Genomic DNA, 19,859 nt, shown 5'->3' with positions numbered 1-19,859 from the left:
TAAATTTTAATTAATGTTACATACCTTTTGATGTTTTTATCATAAAAAACATCACAAATTTGTGAGATACATAAATTGTTTTCAAAAGTAAACATGTGAATGAAAGCTGACACATATGGTATCATAAACAGTTTTATGCATGACATATATGTAGCAAAGATTAAATGTTCGGTCAGTTTAAAAAGGGAAATAATCTGGGTTGTATGTGCTTCCATGTTAAAGTGTGAAATCCTTGGCCATATATCATACTGCCTTCCATCTTTACTTTCACTTTGCTCTCAGCAGCTTTTTTCTTATAACTCTTGATAGATTTCACCACAAATGAGGATTTAAAAAAAAAAGTTATTAGACATTTTTTACTATCAACTTTAATTGAATTGGTAAAATTGATCAATTAAGGAACAAGCTTTACCTATGGCTATAGCTCATAAAAAATGAAACAATTGCAATTTTCCCTTATTATTATTATTATTGTTATTTGTACAGGTGCATTAGCGGGTCTTATAGATATAGGTGCATCATGGTTGTCGGATATTAAGGAAGGTATTTGTAGAGATGCATTCTGGTTAAATAGAGAGCAGTGCTGCTGGTCGGCCAATGATACAACGTTAGACGAGGAACGATGCTCACAGGTACGTCAGTTTATTTATAGCTTTACTATTTGATGAATAAGGAGAGCTATTGTAATCATCAAGAGTCACACTTTGGTGAAGTTTTTTCGCATGTAGGTTTTTATCTCATAAACTACTGAAGGGAATCTGAATTTGTTGAAACTTCACACATTTATTTGGGAGCACAATAGAAGGTAACTGTCCAAGGGCCATAACTCTATCATGAATTTTGCCAGAAGTATGGCCCCTTTTTAACTTAGAAAGTTCTACATTATCCAGGCTCTAGTTTTACAATCAAGTATTGACAATACTCGAACTCATCAGGTTGGTAAAATGTAATTGTATATTTAGTTTAAACTGAGTATCTGTTGAAGGCTTGATATTTGCCGAAACGATTTACAATGTATCATGATAATTAAATCAGATAAAATTTGTTTTGTCTTAAACATCTATACAGTCAATTTATACTTTGAAATGTTACCATAATACATGTATGATGAATGGTTTAGTCCAGAATTAAAGATTGGCAAGTCCATTTAAGATAAATGAATTTAGCATGGGAAGGGGTAAACTTTGTTGTGAAGGTGTAGAAGTAAAAGAAATAGTCTCACTCTGAATATTTCTGTTTCTTATGCTATTTAATATTGATGAAACTGAAATAATTAAGGAAATATTTTGTTAGTATTTTCAGTATGAATATAACAGATAGTAATTTGTCATTTCAGTGGTATTCCTGGGCAGAAATGGTGGGTATAAAATCATCAGGAGGAGGGTCATATATCATCAAATATTTCTTCTACATCGTCTGGGGTTGTTTGTTCGCCTTCACGGCAGCCATGTTTGTTCGTGTATTTGCTCCTTATGCTTGTGGCTCTGGTATTCCTGAGGTAAGATAGTTCAAGATATATGAATTATGTTACCTTCAAAGTTAATTTGATTTCTTAGAAATGATACCTCTTTTTACATCTCTAGGCTTATTTAAAATACTTATTTTACTTTAAAAAAACATTGGAGAAATATAACAAAGTGATTAAAGAATTGGATTTTAAATCATCTATGTCAAATAAGTGAAGGGATGGATACATAGAGTTTCTGTTGAAAATAAAAGCTCTTGCTTAAGGTATGGTTAGTAAAGTCGTAAAATATTAAGGATAACTGTTTAAAGACATTGCAAATATTTTCTTACCTACAGTGCTGTCAATAAGTCCAAATGAACAACAAGTACTGTAGGATTTGCTGCTGGCATTATTTGCCAGTTTGTTTACTGTCATATGTGGTTGATCTCATTGGGAAGCACCCTGTAAAGTTAGTAGTTATTTTCAGGGTAGTGTATGATGCAGTAGTTGCCTAGTTTCAGAGGCAACGCTGGTTCTTTGATGTGTACTGTGTAGAACCATTATACATGATGTCTAGGTTATAAAATCTCATCCTAAAGACCATAAGTTACGTTAATAGAGGAGTGGGGGATCAAACCTGCGATCCCTGAAACACAAGTTATTACTATATGGGACCAAGGATCTGCATCAAACTGTATCTACATTATAAGCTCTTCTCTGTACTTTCCAGATTAAAACCATACTTAGTGGGTTCATTATTCGTGGGTATCTGGGTAAATGGACTCTGCTGACCAAGTCAGTGGGTATGATGCTGTCAGTAGCTGCAGGTTTGAGCCTCGGCAAGGAAGGACCCTATGTTCATGTTGCCTGTTGCTGTGGAAACATTTTCTCGTACTTGTTCCCAAAATATGGCAGTAATGAAGCCAAAAAAAGAGAGGTAATACATTTGTTGTCTTTTTTTGTAGGTTTAATATCTTGATAACATTTAGTTTTGTTTAAACATGTTTGTTATTGCTGAACTTTTGTACATGGTATTTCTCATTTTAATGTCACAAGAATGTTTTCTTTACTAAACCATTGCGAAATGTTTTAATGTGACCCTGTATAAGTCATTTTAAGTCTGCAGTGTGTTGCAGACAATTTATCATCTCTGTTTTGTAGTGGCAGTGTACAAATTGATATAATAGCCGCAGATTCTAGCTCTTAGATCATCCTGAATATCTCTGGAACATATACAATTATCTCCAGTTGAAACGTATATATTTATATCTAGGAAAAATGTAGACAGTTAATTGTTATTTCCAAGAATATTCAATTTGTCATAGTTATAGTTTACAAGGAAGATAGAATCTTGCATTGAAGAAAGACCAAGTTTAAACATTGTGTTGTTTAGATAGGAGAGATAGCTGAATGACCAAAGAATTGAAGGTTAAAAATAAGACATTTAACCCCTACCATGTTTAATATCTTAAATGAACTTGTTCATCATTCAATCTGGACAAAACAGTTCATCATTTTAAGGAAGATTTTAAAATATATACTAACTGAAAAGCAAACTGTGCAGGCATCACACGGCATAGATGTCCGATGATCTTGGTTTGCACTGGTTTCATGCGTATATTAGGTTGCCATCAGCATGCTAAAGGTTTAGGATCTTAAAGCCTTTTGCTATAAAAATTGCTAAAATTTTAAAACTTTTCTAAACATCTTGAAATGACTGCCGCAAGGGATATCATGGTACTAATATAATTAGAGTTATGTTGATGAATACAAATGCAATGTACATAACTGTATATAAACAACTTGTACACCTGTATATAAAGTCTATACCACTGTAAACTTGAATCTTGCCAAGGACAGTTGATTTTTTCATTTGACGAAGCTTGCAAAATAGCTTACAGAAGATTAATGGTTTTACTCTGGTGCCCACTTGTGCCTTAGGTAATTCGCAAAGTGGCATTTGAGATCTCATATAATAATTCACTAAATGATGACCTTTACAGTATTAGGGGCTTGACTTTTTTCCAAACAACAAGGTAAACTTCAAGACTATGTGTAATTTGAATTCATGATTTTGAGTTATCTAGTCAGTGCATTTAACACTTGATTCTTTGATTTAATAGGCAGGATCTTACCATGGTGTTGTATTATTTATCATTGTCTGTCTGTATTTAAGGTGTTATCAGCTGCATCTGCTGCAGGAGTACGTGTGGCCTTTGGTGCTGCCATTGATGGAGTACTCTTCAGTTTGGAGGAGGTGAGTGTTGGATGCTCAGCAAACTTTACTGTGCTTTGTAAAACACATGAAGCTTTTTGATGAGGCATATAGTCAGTGATTTTTCTCACTTAATTGGGAAGAGGCCTTATCCTCTTGATTTTTGGAAAAATTATCGCTAAAATTGCTAATTTGGGAAATAAAAAAGCAGGTTTTAGTTCAGATTTTTGAGAAAACTGCATTATTTTATGGAAAATTTCAATTGGGAAGAGGCCTTTTAGTTTCTGTTTTGTACTTTACTATAAACAGGAGTATCCTTTGGTGTTACAGTATTCATGTTTATCTGTCTATCCAGATTGCTAATAGAAAGTAGAAATTTCTACCCAGTCAGCCTACACATTCAAACTGTTTTTTTAAAACTTAAATTTATCAATTTAAGTCCTCCTTTTAAATAGTATTGAATATGACAGCTTTGAGGTACATGTCTCCAGATGAGCCATATTATTTCAAGAAAATCAGCCTTGTGTAAAATGTACTAAGATTTAAAGAAAAGTAAAAATATACACAATTTAATAGATAATTTACATGTTATGTGCAATAAATGACTGATTTCCAGCATATATTTATATTTATATATATGTCTACTGCGTCACTTAAACAGTAAAAGGGCTAGTTTTGCATATTCTCACATATGTTTGGTAATTTTCATGGTTTGCAATGTGTAAAATACTTCTTTTGTTCACTTGACAATACTTTACTTTTTAATACATTAAAAAAGAATATCATGAAATAAGGATGAGTCTGGAGGCATGCTGCTCTAAACTTGATCTTCTGTGTAACTATGTAATTAATACTGCAGAAAAAGTTAATTCACTGAATTATGAAACAATTTTTTTGTTGCTCTTTTCTTGTTAAGCTGTTATATACATTCTATTTCTGAATTAAAATTTACAATTTTGCTGCTTTAATTGAACAATTGCAATTTTATGATGACAGAAAAGTCAATACGATTTCCAGGAAATACAGTAGGGATTAAAAATTTGTAGCAAATAACAATCACATAATTGTTTGGTTTTTGTTTTTCTTTGCTTTTTTGTTTGTTTTCTGCCTGTCAGTTGATATCACCCATTGCCACAAAGGGCCTCAAATTTTATTTCCATTCAAAGTAGTGAGCAACCTTTGATTTATTGACATCAAATAACCGGCATTATAAATGTTGTTATAAGAAGAGTTATAAAAACAATCCCCTGTGTTTGTCATTAACATTAGAGGAAATGAAAATGATACCATAACAAATAATATATGATAAACAAGATCAACAAGGAAAGGCGGCGTTCAGTGAACGCAACCCCCACATGACCCAGCAACAAGAACCAACGGCAAGGAGCCCAGGCGGACCCCAAACATAAAAAGGACAGGGCAACGACACGTTAATCATTAAATGATAAATAATTTGTAACTGATTAGGAATTCAAAGAAAATAATAATAGGCCCACAAAGGGGAAGGGGGACAGAAGACCGGGGGAAGGGGGGGGGGATAATCAAAGAAATAAAAACTAGAGGCAATGGGGAAGATACTTACCGTAGACGAGAAAACAAACAAGGGACACAAGCAAAAGTGTCACCAAAACAGTATGAAACAACATAGACATACATCTGAGGAACACAGTGGGGCGCCGCCTTGGAACGGTCAGCAGCATAATAATGACTGCTGGGGAGTTTAAACCGGTTAATGGTGCACCAAACCTCGCTCTTAGCCCCACCATGTTCCTATAAACGAGACAGTGTAAATAAAATGAATCCCCGCCAAGTGAAATTCTAACAGTTGTCATGGTTACAAAAGGTTAAATAAGTAAAACACTAAAATGATCATGTAGAAACATATAAAAGTAAACCCAATGACCATAACAAAAGTACTCAATGTCCTAAAGGAAGACAGAGCAACAAGAAAATCACCTACAAGGGCCCGACGAAGCAAGGCAGAAGACGAACATTAAGACAATTTAGTCCCAAAGGGCTTTACGAACTATCCATCATAGAGCTCAGGCTAAATAATCTTGATATATTGATGGTTTTAATGAAATATAAACAGCTGGATGGAAGGAGGAAATTCAGTTGTTGTTTTTGCAGAATAGATTTTATTCCTACAAATTGCAGCATGAGATCAAGGTTTTAGGTCTGTAAAATATATATTTATACATAAAAGAGAAGGAGTGCTCTGTAAATCGCGTGTATTTAGCTCACCTGTCACAAAGTGACAGGGTGAGCTTTTGTGATCGCTTTTCGTCCGGCGTCCGTCCGTCCATCGTCCGTCCGTAAACTTTTACTTTAAATGACATCTCCTCATAAACCACTAAGCCAATTTCATCCAAACTTCACAGGAATGTTCCTTTGGTAGTCACCTTTGAAAATTGTTCAAAGAATTTAATTCCATGCAGAACTCTGGTTGCTATGGCAACCAAAAGAAAAAAAAATAAATATCTTCTTCTAAAAAACCCAAAGAGCTAGAGCTTAGATATTTGGCATGAAACATCTTCTAGTGAGTGTCTACCAAGGTTGTACAAATAAAAGCCCTAGGGTCAAAATTGGCCCCGCCCCAGGGGGTCATTGATTTTCCCTATATGCATATAGTAAAAACTTAAAAAACTTCTTTTAAAGAACCCAAAGAGCTAGAGCTAAGATATTTAGCATGAAACATCTACTAATGGGTTTCTACCAAGTTTGTTCAAATAAAAGCCCTGGGGTCAAAATTGGCCCCGCCCCAGGGGGTCATTGATTTTCCCTATATGCATATAGTAAAAACGTAAAAAATCTTCTTTAAAGAACCCAAAGGGCTAGAGCTAAGATATTTGGCATGAAACATGTTCTAATGGATGTCTACGAAGTTCATTCAAATAAGAGTCCTGGGGTCAAAATTGGCCCCGCCCCGAGGGTCATTGATTTTCCTTATATGTGTATTGCTAAAACTTAAAAAATCTTCTTTGAAAAAACACAAATAGCTAGAGTTTAGATACTAAACATGAAACATCTTCTAGTGAGTGTCTACCAACTTTGTTCAAATAAAAGCCCTGGGGTTAAAATTGGCCGCGTCCCAGGGGTCATTCATTTTCCTTATATGTGTATAACAAAAACTTAAAAAATCTTCTTTGAAAAAAACTCAAATAGCTAGAGTTTAGATATTAAGCAAGAAGCATTTTCTAGTGAGTGTCTACAAAGTTTGTTCAAATAAAAGCCCTGGGGTCAAAATTGGTCCCGCCCCAGGGGAAATTGATTTTCCTTTTATGTGTATAGCAAAAACTTAAAAATCTTCTTTGAAAAAACCCGAATAGCTAGAGTTTAGATATTAAGCATGAAAATTTTTCTAGTAGGTGTCTACAAAGAATGTTCAAATAAAAGCCCTTGGGTCAAAACTGGCCCTGCCCCAGGTGTGTCATTGTTTTTAACTATATGTGTAAAGAAAAAAACTTGAAAAAATCTTCTTTTAAAAAACCCAACGAGCTAGACCTTAGATGTTTAGCATGAAACATCTTCTGATGGTTGTCTTCCAAGTTTGTTCAAATAAAAGCCCTGGGGTTTAAACTGGCCCAGCTTAAACGGGCCTATATACAAGTGAGCGACTTCAGGGCCATCATGGCCCTCTTGTTATCTTGTCTGTTTTAAAGAAAAAGTCAAGATCGCTGCGTCGTTACTGTTGTCATCATTGTTTTGAATTTTTTTTAATGAAGCCATATTCAAAGATTTTAAAAGTTATGAATATACAGCTTTTATTGTGCCCCCACTTGAGTGGAGGGCATTTAGATTTACCTTGTCCGTCCGTCCGTCCGTTCACTTTTTTGTCGCACGTAACTCAAAAAGTATTTGACCTAGAGTCATGAAACTTTACTGGAATGTTGATCAGCATGTGTAGTTGTGCACCTGGGTATTTTCGTTTGGATATTTTTAGTATTTTAAGAGTTATTGCCCTTGACTTAGTAAAATTTTGCAATTTTCAGTTAGTGTCGCATGTAACTTAAAAAGTATTTGACCTAGAGTCATGAAACTTTACAGGAATGTTGATCAGCATGTGTTGTTGTGCACCTGGGTATTTTCGTCTGGATAATTTTAGTGTTTTAAGAGTTATTGCCCTTAACTTAGTAAAATTTTGCAATTTTCAACTTGTGTCGCACGTAACTCAAAAAGTATTTGACCTACAGTCATGAAACTTTACAGGAATGTTGATCAGCATGTGTAGTTGTGCACCTGGGTATTTTCGTCTGGATATATTTAGTATTTTTAGAATTATTGCCCTTGACTTAGTAAAATTTTGCAATTTTCAACTTGTGTCGCAAGTAACTCAAAAAGTATTTGACCTAGAGTCATGAAACTTTACAGGAATGTTGATCAGCATGTGTAGTATGTGTAACCTGGGTATTTTTGTTTGGATATTTTTAGTATTTTTAGAGTTATTGCCCTTGACTTAGTAATTTTTTTGCAATTTTCAACTTGTGTCGCACGTAACTCAAAAAGTATTTGACCTAGAGTCATGAAACTTAACAGGAATGTTGATCAGCATGTGTTGTTGTGCACCAGGTATTTTCGTCTGGATTATTTAGTATTTTTAGAGTCATTGCCCTTGACTTTGAAAGCAAGTTACTCAAAAAGGATTTGACATAGAGTCATTAAACCTTATGGGCAGGTTGCTCAGCATATTTAGATTTGCACCTGGGGTTTCGCTTGTGGATTTATCCAGTATTTGTAGAGTTATTTCCGTTGACTTAGTAAAAAGATTGACAGAACAGTGGCGCGGTGGGGGCACCCGTGTCCTATGGACACATTTCTAGTTCCTTGTGTATTCTGTCAATGTGAAGTTTTTGGACAAAGGGACATTATTCTGAATAATGATAATAATAATTTTAAGTTATATTCTTTGAGTTATGCCCCTTTTTAACTTTGAACTTTTGTCAAAAGTGATTATTTGGTGCTCTTGTTAATTAGAAGGCATTGATAAATGAATTTAAATAATAGAAATTTATCATATATGGTAAAGATTAAGATACAAATTTTGATTTTGAGAAGGCATCTATGGCTGAGTGGAAAATAATGCTTATATATACACTGTAGCCATGTTTTAATGCTCATGTTGGGGTCTAAGGCCTCTACACTGCTTTATAACAAGGTTATGATCATAAAAACTCATTGTGAAATTACCCCACCCTTGGCTGATACATATAACGCTTACAATTTTTACTAACCATTCAGTGAGTATTTACATTATATTTTTCTAAAACATTTTAATAATGTAAATATATATTAAATAATACTAATCATATTTAAAAGAAACAGAAAACTTCCAAAAGAAAAACATACATCACAAATGTAAACAGTTAGCTATTACAGTTTAAGTAAAAGCTTCCAGCTTTAGTTGTGTCCATTAGTTAATCAAACGCCATTTATTTCCTAGTTACAATATGAATTTGGATTTTACAATTTGATGCCTGACTGCTCGACAGGTAAAACAACATAAGAGCGGATTAACGCTAAACTGTGTATGCTTTTCACACTTTCTGCGCTCATAAGTGTCATGATTACTTTGTTTATTGTATTTGTCACATTGAGCAAACATTATATCAGATACGGTGCGTTATAACTTATAAATATGCATGAAATTTTTTTTATATCCTTGGCCAAAAATACTATTTTCGTTTTAGGAGTCGGGTCCTATGAGCGTTATACTGAGATTATCATTGTAACGGGGGTGGGGGGTTGGAAGAATTATAAAGGGGCTGCTGTGTATTGTTATCACAACATCCTACATCTAAGTTGGTTGATTTTTTTTTGTTGAGATAGTGTTCTGTCCTAGCACTGAGGTTATATAAGAAATTTTCTCAGCCGAAACTTAGATCTTGGGGTATTGAATTGGTCAGAAATGGGCACAGACTCTACACTGACCAATGGAAATCCTGAGATTCATGACAACTCAGAAAAATGTTGTTTTTTTATAGCCAGGCTGGGAGTCTTAAATAATGTATATAGCTTTATTTGCTTGTACAGATAGAAATTATATTTCATTATGACCATGATTTTGACTGTAGAACTTATTTTATTGCAAGCTACTGGACATGAAATACTGGGTAACGTATAGAATAAATATTCTTGCATATCAGACTGGCGTTTCCGTGAGTTTTACCCATGCCGGAAATTTCATCTGGCACGGGGGTGCCAGATGAGTCACGTGCTGTACAATGGCACGCTTAGGATGACGCCATTTTACCGTTATGAATGAAGTTGTATTTCATACGCTGTTGTAAGAAAGTAGTTAGGGTTGTAATGATATAAACTTTCATTGAAAATAAATATAAAGAATTTAAAATATAATAGAATGTGGAAGAATATGAAAGAAATAACATCTGACATATGTTTGCGGTTCGGATCGGAATATCCGTCCCTCAGTCACACGCCCATGGGCGGTAACTCGGCAAGCCTCGTTACTGCCCAATGGGCGTCTCACATCGGGACGGATATTCCGATCCGAACCGCAAAATATGACAGATATTATTAATCAGGCATATCTTAGAGTTTAAAATTGATCTATCTTCTATATTTTTCAGGTCAGTTATTATTTCCCACTGAAGACGTTATGGCGGTCATTCCTCTGTGCATTGGCTGCAGCATTTGTCTTACGGTCCATCAATCCATTTGGCAACGATCATCTTGTCATATTTTATATAGAATACAATGAGCCATGGTACCTGCAAGAACTTGTTCCATTCATCTTAATAGGGGCATTAGGGGTAAAAAACCTTGCTTTATTTATAGAATAGAAAGCCTTATTTAAAGAATAGAAAGACATTGATATGCAAAGGATTCAAATTTTACAGTCTAAAAACAGAGTTGATTAAACAATGCTTTCTTTCTTAGATGTGTAAAGTTTTTGTTTTTTAGCTCACCAGTCACAAATGTTCACCATTGTGAGGTGGAGTGTCACAGGCAAAATTCAGGTTCCAGGGGCTAAGGTCAAAGTACATATAGGGGTCAAAGTTAAAATAAAAAGCATCAAAATGTGTAAAGGCACCATTTAGGCATCATTTATTGAGAAGCCTTAAAAAGGTCATTTAGGAAAGTAAATCCTGGACTGACTTTACTGTCGGTTTTCTGTCCCACACAGGTCACAAAAAGTCCCATAGAATTGATACAAATAGTTTGTTAGTTTATGCATACTTATAAGAGGCTTCTGTGGTTAAGGTCATTTACTTCATACCACCACTGTAGGTTTGAATCCAGACAGAGACTTTGGATTCTTCCTCATGAGGAAGCTATCCAGGTAGTTTAGGGAATGTGCATAGTTCTACTAAGGTTGCTATTCGTCCCTGAAATAATGCTCGGAAGGTCACTTGAGGTGTTTCTGAACCAGTAAAACTGGAAAGTTGCCATATGACCTAAATAGCGTTGGTGAGATGTAAAACCCACGGAAATAAACAAAAACTAAACATCCCTATTCATGCTGAATGTGAAAACAAATTCTTGCAATTTATACATATATAAGATAGATTCTTGGAACTAACCAGTAAGTACTGTTGTCATATAAGTCATGTTAATTATCTGTTTGCAGGTACTTGTTGTAGCATTTATTACAACATTGTTAAGTTTTCCTAATCCATATACAAGAATGAACACGAGTGAAATGATACGACAGCTGGTCAGTAGATGTGGACCTGAAGATACAAATGATTTATGGTGTGTATTTTCTCTACATATTATTTTGATAAAATAGCTTACATATACATTAAATTTTAGTTATTGCCACCTGTGACTATAAACCAACATAACCAACATCTTAAAAATAGAGAAAAACTGTATCGAAAAGGTTATCCACATAAAAAGTGTCCGGTGCCAATCATGGAATCTTTTACCAGAGGGTGTCATATAAATTCTGACAGGGGTTAATGCACATTCAAGTTTTGCTATTTTTATGAGAGTGTTTGGTGTATTTTACTAGTTTTCCCAGAGTTTTATAAGTCAAAACATTTATTGTAAGTGAAAAAAAAAGTTAATATCCAGACCCCGATATATTATATATTATGAATATTTTAATACATACCAGCAAAATTCTAGGAAGGTCATGGCCATCCCTTCTGGCAAGATCTGTACATGATGTTATTGATTTTATATTCTTAGAAGAAAGTGCAACAGTACATAGATCCGCTGTTGAAGATATAACAATAAGTTCTTAAGGCTGCAAATGTGAAAAGCTCTGAGATTTTTGTCTTAAAGTGACAATGTGAGCTTTTGTGATCGCTTTTCATCTGGTGTCCGTCCGTGGCTCGTCCTTCCATCCATCCAAACTATCGAATAGGTCACCTTTGAAAATTGTTCAAAGAATTTAATTCCATGCAGACTCTGGTTGCCAGGACAACTGAATGAAAAAAATTAAAATGTCTTTTCTTTAAAAATCTAAAGAGCTAGAGCTTTGATATTTGGTGCGAAACATATTCTAGTGAGTGTGTCAAGTTTGTTTAAATAAAAGCCATGCAGGCAAAATGGTCACCGCCCCAGGGGGTCATTGATTTTCCTATATGTGTATAGTAAAAGCTTAAAAAAATCTTCTCTTTAAAAAATACAAAGAGCTAGAGCTTTGATATTTGGCATGAAACATCTTCTAGTGAGTGTCTACCAAATTTGTTCAAATTGGCACCTTCCCAGGATGGTCATTGTTTTTCCTTACATGTATAAAGTAAAATCTTACAAAAAAAATCTTCTTTTAAAAATCGAAAGAGCTAGAGCTTAGATATTTTGCATGAAACATCTTATTGTGGGTGTCTGTCAAGTTTGTTCAAATAAAAGCCCTGGGGTCAAAATTGGCCCCGTCCCAGGGGTTATTTATTTTCCTTATATGTATAGATAAAAAAAATAAAATCTTTTTTTTTTTAAAAAACCCAAAGAGCTAGAGCTGAGATTTTTCGCATGAAACATCTTCTAGTGCGTGTCTACCAAGTTTGTTCAAATAAAAGCCCTGGGATCAAAATTGGCCCCACCCAAGGACGGTCATTTTTTTTCTTTATATATTTCTGTATGTATAAAGTAAAAACTAAAAAAAAAACTCTTAAAAACCCAAAAAGCTAGAGCTCTTCATTTTCAAATTTTTCAGTTACGAGTGCCCGAGTTGAATTATGTTTGATTTCAAACTTTATATTTGAGCCTTTTGGAGCTCAGTGTAGATTCTTTAAATATGCATAACTATAATTATACCCCCGCACAACAAAGTTGTAAGGGGGGTATACTGGAATCAGCTTGTCTGTCCGGCCGTCGGGCTGTCTGTCCGAGCAAACATTTGATATTTATGAGCTTCATTCCATAGTTAAATAAAGAACAAAAACTCAAATTAAGAGCTAATTTTTTTTTATGAGCTAATTATGTCTCCCCCACCTCGGGGGGAGACATATTGTTTTTGCCCTGTCCGTCCGTCCGTCAGTCCGTCCGTCCGTCAGTCAGTCAGTCCGTCCGTCCATTCTTCGTTTCCGGACGATAACTAGAGTTCCTTTTGACCTACAGCTCTCAAACTTCATAGGATGAATGGTCTTATTGAGCAGATGATCCCTATTGTTTTTGGGGTCAGTAGTTCAAAGGTCAAGGTCACAGTGACCGTTGGTCAATTTCTCGTTTCCGGATGATAACTAGAGTTCCTTTTGACCTACAGCCCTCAAACTTCATAGGATGATTGGTCTTATAGAGCTGATGATCCCTATTGTTTTTGGGGTCAGTAGGTCAAAGGTCAAGGTCACACTGACCGTTGGTCAATTTCTCGTTTCCGGATGATAACTAGAGTTCCTTTAGACCTACAGACCTCAAACTTCATAGGATGATTGGTCTTATTGAGCAGATGATCCCTATTGTTTTTGGGGTCAGTAGTTCAAAGGTCAAGGTCACAGTGACCGTTGGTCAATTTCTCGTTTCCGGATGATAACTAGAGTTCCTTTTGACCTACAGCCTCAAACTTCATAGGATGATTGGTCTTATAGAGCAGATGATCCCTATTGTTTTTGGGGTCAGTAGGTCAAAGGTCAAGGTCACAGTGACCGTTGGTCAATTTCTCATTTCCGGATGATAACTAGAGTTCCTTTTGACCTACAACCCTCAAACTTCATAGGATGATTGGTCTTATTAATCAAATGATCCCTATTGTTTTAATGGTCAGTAGGTCAAAGGTCAAGGTCACAGCGACCGTTGGTTAATTTCTCCTTTCCGGATGATAACTAGAGTTCCTTTAGACCTACAACCCTCAAACTTCATAGGATGATTGGTCTTATTGAGCAGATGATCCCTCTTGTTTATGGGGTCAGTAGGTCAAAGGTTAAGGTCACAGTGACCATTGGTCATTTTCTCATTTCCGGATGATAACTAGAGTTCTTAACCTTAACAATAGAAACCATCCATAGACAGCCTTCATTGAAGTGACTACCGGGTATTTACATTATCTTATCTCCATTTCCATTCCTGTTTCCATTCACAGTTATTCTCAGCAGTGGGGGAGACATGCGCTTTTTTACAAAAGCATCCTCTAGTTTTGCTTATGGACGTTGGTCCAGGTGGTGTTTATGAGCTGATTTGCCTCATAAATATCAAAAGTTAGTCCATCCTGCCGTCCGTTGGTTTTTCTTGTCCGCCCAATAACTTAAGATTCCTTTGACCGACAGTCTTCATATTTGGCATGGAGGTTAGTCATGATTAGTAGATGACCCCTATTGATTTTGAGGTCACCAGGTCAAAGGTCAAGGTCACAGGGGCCTTGACATCAAAAAGCTTGTCCGCCCAATAACTTAAGATTCCTTTGACCCACAGTCTTCATATTTGGCATGGAGGTTAGTCATGCTTAGTAGATGACCCCTATTGATTTTGAGGTCACCAGGTCAAAGGTCAAGGTCACAGGGGCCTTGACTTCAAAATCAAAAAGCTTGTCTGCCCAATAACTTAAGATTCCTTTGACCCACAGTCTTTATATTTGGCATGGAGGTTAGTCATGATAAGTAGATGACGCCTATTGATTTTGAGGTCACCAGGCCAAAGGTCACAGGGGCCTTGACTTCAAAAAGCTTGTCAGCCAAATAACTTGATTCCTATGACCCACAGTCTTCATATTTGGCATGGAGGTTAGTCATGATTAGTAGATGACCCCTATTGATTTTGAGATCACCGGGTCAAAGGTCAAGGTCACAGGGGCTTTGACTTCAAAAAGCTTGTCCGCCAAATAACTTAAGGTTCCTTTGACCCACAGTCTTCATATTTGGCATGGATGTCAGTCATGATTAGTAGATGACCCGTATTGATTTTGAGGTCACCGGGTCAAAGGTCAAGGTCACAGGGGCCTTGACTTCAAAAAGCTTGTCCGCCCAATAACTTAGGGTTCCTATGACCCACAGTCTTCATATTTGGCATGGAGGTTAGTCATTATTAGTAGATGACCCCTATTGATTTTGAGGTCACTGGGTCAAAGGTCAAGGTCACAGGGACCTTGTCAAAATAAAGCTTTTCCTCTCAATTGCTTCAGAATGCCTGTCCAGAGTGTATTGATTTTGACATTTTCACATTTGAAGCATGTAGAATACATAACTTAGCAATGCACTGGCTTAGTAACCTCAGATTTGGCAGGGAGGTTTTCCTTGAGTTCTAAATGGCCACTGTTGATTCTGACAAAGTGATATGCGGGGCTATTCACGCCATGATAGTGGCAGTTCTAGTTAAATTATAGTTCTATAAACTTGTCAACTTACAAGCTGTCTTGCAAGAAAATCATGAGCACTTAAGACTAAACAATACAGCTTTCATATATTGCTATTTCAGTGATTATCAAAGAAATTTTACGGATCCAAAGTCATACATGTCAAGTACATTTGCTGGGGATGGTGTGAAGAGAGCAATATGGCAACTTGTCCTGGCTCTTTTATTCAAGGGAATAATTACTGTGTTCACATTTGGTATGAAGGTAAGATTGTGACAGATATTATGTTATTGTCTTAACTCTAGCCCAAACACAATCTGACAAATATTCAGATCTACTTAAGTTATATCTTGCATGTAGATCTGATTGCCACCGTATTTGTTTCACCTTCATTTTGATTTGGATTTCCCAAGAAAGCTATTTTTTTTATTATTTAGCCATGCAATCAAACTGTCCTTTACAGAATGTCCAAAATATGTCTGTCTGTGGAAGTAAAACAAATTGTTGATTTTAGTTTGAGAAAAAAAAATGTTTGAAGTAATTTGACAAATAAACTGGAAAAAGTAGTCTCAACTTTAATTGGGCAGGATTGAATCACATAAATCTTTGGTTGATTGTACATATATTTTTTATGATTCAAATGAATGACGCACACGGTTTTAGAGCAAGAAGATTTATTATATAATTAATGTATGATTTGTTAATTATGACACATATATATAGTAAAGCTATTAACAATATGCATGTATAAAAATGTACAATCATTGGTCAGTATGTAAAGATGATTGATTGCAGTTTCTATTATTATATCTCCACAAATGAAGTTTATGGGGGTATAATTATAGGTGTCTGCTTGCAGGTAGGATTTTTGGTCTTTGGTTTTAGGACGATAACTAGAGTTTGGAATGAGATATTGCAAACTTGGTATATAGCAACCTAGTGTGGAAACTCTGGTTGGTATTTCATTTGGACCCCTGGGCGAAGTTTAAGGTCACCATTACTAAAATAGAAAAATGGTTTCTGGACAATAACTTGAGTTAGGAATAAGATATTGTAATCAAATTAGGCTTATAGCAAGCTTATATGAAGACCTCGAATGGTATTGCATTTGGACCCCCTTTGGTCAAGGTCAAGGTCACTGTTGCCGAAAACAGAAAATTTGTTTCCAGACAATAACTAGAGTTTGGAATGAGATATTGTAGTTAAACTTGGCTTAAACCAAGCTTATATAAAGACCCCAGTTGATGTTGCACTTGGACCCCCTGGGTTCAAGGTAACTATTTTTAAAAATAGAAAAATGGTTTTCAGGCAATATCTAGAGTTAGGAGGAATAAGATATTACTCTCAAATTTAGTATAAAGCAAGTTTATATAAAGATCCTGGTTGGCATTGCAATTAATTGAAATTCTTTGTACACAGTTGATACTTCATAAATTATATGTTTTCTTCAAAAAAGTCAAAGTTTCTGGTGGAGATATTAATCACATTAAGTGTAAGCCTAAGTTACTCTTTATATTTATGATTGTGAAAATGGTTGTTGACTGATGATATAAAAAGCTGGACAGCCCAGTTTGCAGGAGAATTAAGTGGAGTTGAGCAGACGAAAAATTATGCTCAACACTTAGATTGTAGTTGCTTAGCATTAGTTCAGAGCTGATTTCATCAGATTGATTTTGTGACAGATATTAGTTTATTCGCTGAATGTATATTGTGACAATGGATTGTTTATTAAGCCACTAGTCCAGAAGTAAAAAGATACACCAGTTGGTGAAGTAAAAGTTTTTAACAAAAAAAACAACAACAAAAAAACAACAAACAAAAAAGCAGTAAAAAAACAACATTTAGGCAACAACTGTCACAGTTCAAATTTATGTAAGATAGCTGCAACTACTTGTGTGCAAGTATGTTAAATGATGGTGGCTTGCTGTTGCTATAAGCTTGTTATAAGCTCACCAAGGGTGTTTATGCTTTACCAATCTGGATGATAAAAACTTCAATATTGTAACTGATTCCAGTGAGGAATAGTTTATTTGTTTACAGAGGTACTGTAAATAACAGTCACCAGTTCTTAATAAGAACTATCTATCATAATAAAGTAAATCCCTATACATTTGTTAATATCTTGTCTGTCTTTGAAGAAAAAATTCTTTCATTAATTAGACAGTTTGAAGAGGTTTATAAAGTTACATTCTGGAATAACACTGCTACTTGTGTACAATGTACATGTTTCAGCAGACCAGCAGACAGCTCGAGGCCATTGTATATCCTTTACAACAACTTGTCCTTTACTACAGTCTCCTGATATCTCTTCTATGGTAGGGTTTTCTATACAAACAAACACGGTCCCATCATCTGACATTGTCAAGCCACATGGAGATTCTTTACACACATATTTACCTCTCACCTCACACTGCCAGTTTAACTTGGTAACTGTTTTTAATACATAATCAGATACAAAGATACAATTGTCACTTGTTGTAATATAGTTTGGATTTTTGAAAATATTTTCATCTTGTATTGTCTGTAATACAGTGCCATTGATAAGAAGGATTTGAACTTTAGCTGGATCTTGGTATGACACCACCATTTTATCTTTATGACAGCTTATACCATAACATATTCCATCAACCTTTAGAGTGTGCTTCTGCATGAGATTATTTCTAGAAACAGAAAAGAACTGAATAGTTTGATGAAATGGCAATGTGACAGCAACTTCATTTTGTGAAACTGTTGTGACATCATAAGGTTCACTATCAAACTTATGCGGAGCTTGAACAGATTTGCTACTGATATCAACTATTTTCATGGCCATGTTGTTATAATCTGTGATGATAAGAAGATCAGGAGTAAGGAGAGTCATTCCTGATATATTACAATCAATGGTGTCTTTTGATGTTTTGATGCCGATTTTATCCATTTGTGAACATTGTCTGGACCTTAAAGCAGGAGATAATATTCTACCTTTCAGTGTCCCCAGTGACTTTTCTTTTTCAAGAAGATTTGATATTACCTCGTTTGGTTCAAACTTATACCCTTTGACTTCAAATTTAGAGAGCTTAGAAACAATCTGTTTATAATCTTTTATCATCTGTTGTGCATGTTTTAGTTCTATGAACAAATCATTGGCTTGTTTGGAAGTGTTGAGATTTTTAATGACATCAGAGGATGACTTTAATGATTTAAGTACATCTCCACATGCTGTTTCTACAGTCTTCAGATTCTTGCTATTGTCCTCTTGGATGACTTTTGCAGCCATTTTGACTTGTCTTTCCATTTCATCTAGTCTTTGGTTGATTTCTTTTCGGAATTTCAATATGTCTGTCAATGCTTCTGTCAAAGACTTGTTTGATAACTCATTCAATTTCTTCATGTCTTGAAGTATTTTGCTTGATCTCTCAGTCATGTCGTTCAAATCCTTCAATACATCTTGATATTCTGTGCTATCGATGGTCTTGCCTGAAATGTCAGGTATATAGTTGACATTGCAAGATGTTACTGTATGCTCAAGTGTAACACAAACACTGCAAAGTAGAGCCTTATGATCATGGCAGTAAAACTTGATCATCTCAATGTTGTGTTTAGGACATTGTTTTGTGAAGATATCTGGTTGTCTTGGTGTTGCAGGTGACATGGTCTGAGGCATATTGGTTTTGTCTAGTAAGGTATGGTGTCTTGACAATGTGTGTCTTCTGTGGAGGGTAAAACATGTTTCACACAAATGCTCTGAGCAGTTTGTACAATAGCCATGGGTAGGAAGTCTAGGTCCATCACGATCACATGGCTGACAGTAAACTTTGAGATCTTCATCAGAACCCATAGAAGTTGTTGAAGATGAAAATTTTTTGGTGGCTTTTTTACCTTGGACAGCCATGATTTCACTGAAACATAAAAAAAACAAAATAAATGAATTACCATGTTTAATGATTTTGAGAGTTAATAATAGTTTAAAATGAATACTTTGTACAGTAAGACAAGTGTTGCATGATGCTAAATAATGTTTAAGTGTTAGGCAAACAGGAATTGCAGGAATGTTTGTCTCTTTGAAGATACAGTCTCAAAAGCTCAGTTTATTGTGGTCAATCTTTCATTGAGCGACTTCTTTTACCTGTGAAGTGTTTGTGATTTAAAGATCAGTGCCTCATGAGATCAGAAGTTTCAACAATCAAAACCCAATACATGTGAGAAAAACATAAATTTCAAAACCAGAGCATATGCAAATGAAGTATACATGTGATTTTTCAAAAAAATTGATAAATCAAATCAAAGCTTCGCCCCTACTGTGATTTTGTATACGCTACTCTGTTGATATTTAGACAGCTTTGAATTGGCATTGAGCTTGATCAGCAGTTAAAATTGACCTTGAGTTTGATCAGCAGTTAAAATTGACCTTGAACTTGATCAGCAGTAAAAATTGATATTGAACCTGATCAGCAGTTAAAATTTAGCTTGATCAGCAGTTAAAATTGACATTCAGATTAATCAGCAGTTAAAATTGACATTGAACT

General features: G+C 35.2%; 2 protein-coding genes across 2 annotated transcripts; one reads left to right on the top strand and one right to left on the bottom strand.

The window, feature by feature from the left end:
* The first annotated feature begins 434 nt into the window (after positions 1-434).
* LOC132714513 (H(+)/Cl(-) exchange transporter 3-like) lies at positions 435-15,645 on the top strand. The gene is made up of 7 exons (XM_060697409.1): positions 435-632; positions 1,337-1,498; positions 2,178-2,384; positions 3,624-3,704; positions 10,250-10,432; positions 11,251-11,375; positions 15,477-15,645. Exons 1-7 carry the CDS (start codon positions 435-437, stop codon positions 15,628-15,630), a joined length of 1,110 nt encoding a protein of 369 aa, XP_060553392.1. The 3' UTR covers positions 15,631-15,645.
* Positions 15,646-16,001: 356 nt separating this feature from the next.
* On the bottom strand, positions 16,002-19,233 carry LOC132714511 (uncharacterized). The gene has a single exon (XM_060697407.1). The coding sequence runs from the start codon at positions 19,223-19,225 to the stop codon at positions 17,507-17,509; it is 1,719 nt and encodes a 572-aa protein (XP_060553390.1). The 5' UTR covers positions 19,226-19,233; the 3' UTR covers positions 16,002-17,506.
* Between the last annotated feature and the right edge of the window lie 626 nt (positions 19,234-19,859).

Source organism: Ruditapes philippinarum, unplaced genomic scaffold (genome assembly GCF_026571515.1).
Source record: "Ruditapes philippinarum isolate M1 unplaced genomic scaffold, ASM2657151v2 ctg2750_1_1_1_1, whole genome shotgun sequence".
In the NCBI taxonomy this organism is placed as follows: domain Eukaryota; kingdom Metazoa; phylum Mollusca; class Bivalvia; order Venerida; family Veneridae; genus Ruditapes; species Ruditapes philippinarum.
The sequence above is the reverse complement of the archived record's forward strand: the minus strand, read 5'-3'. Positions and strand labels throughout refer to the sequence as shown.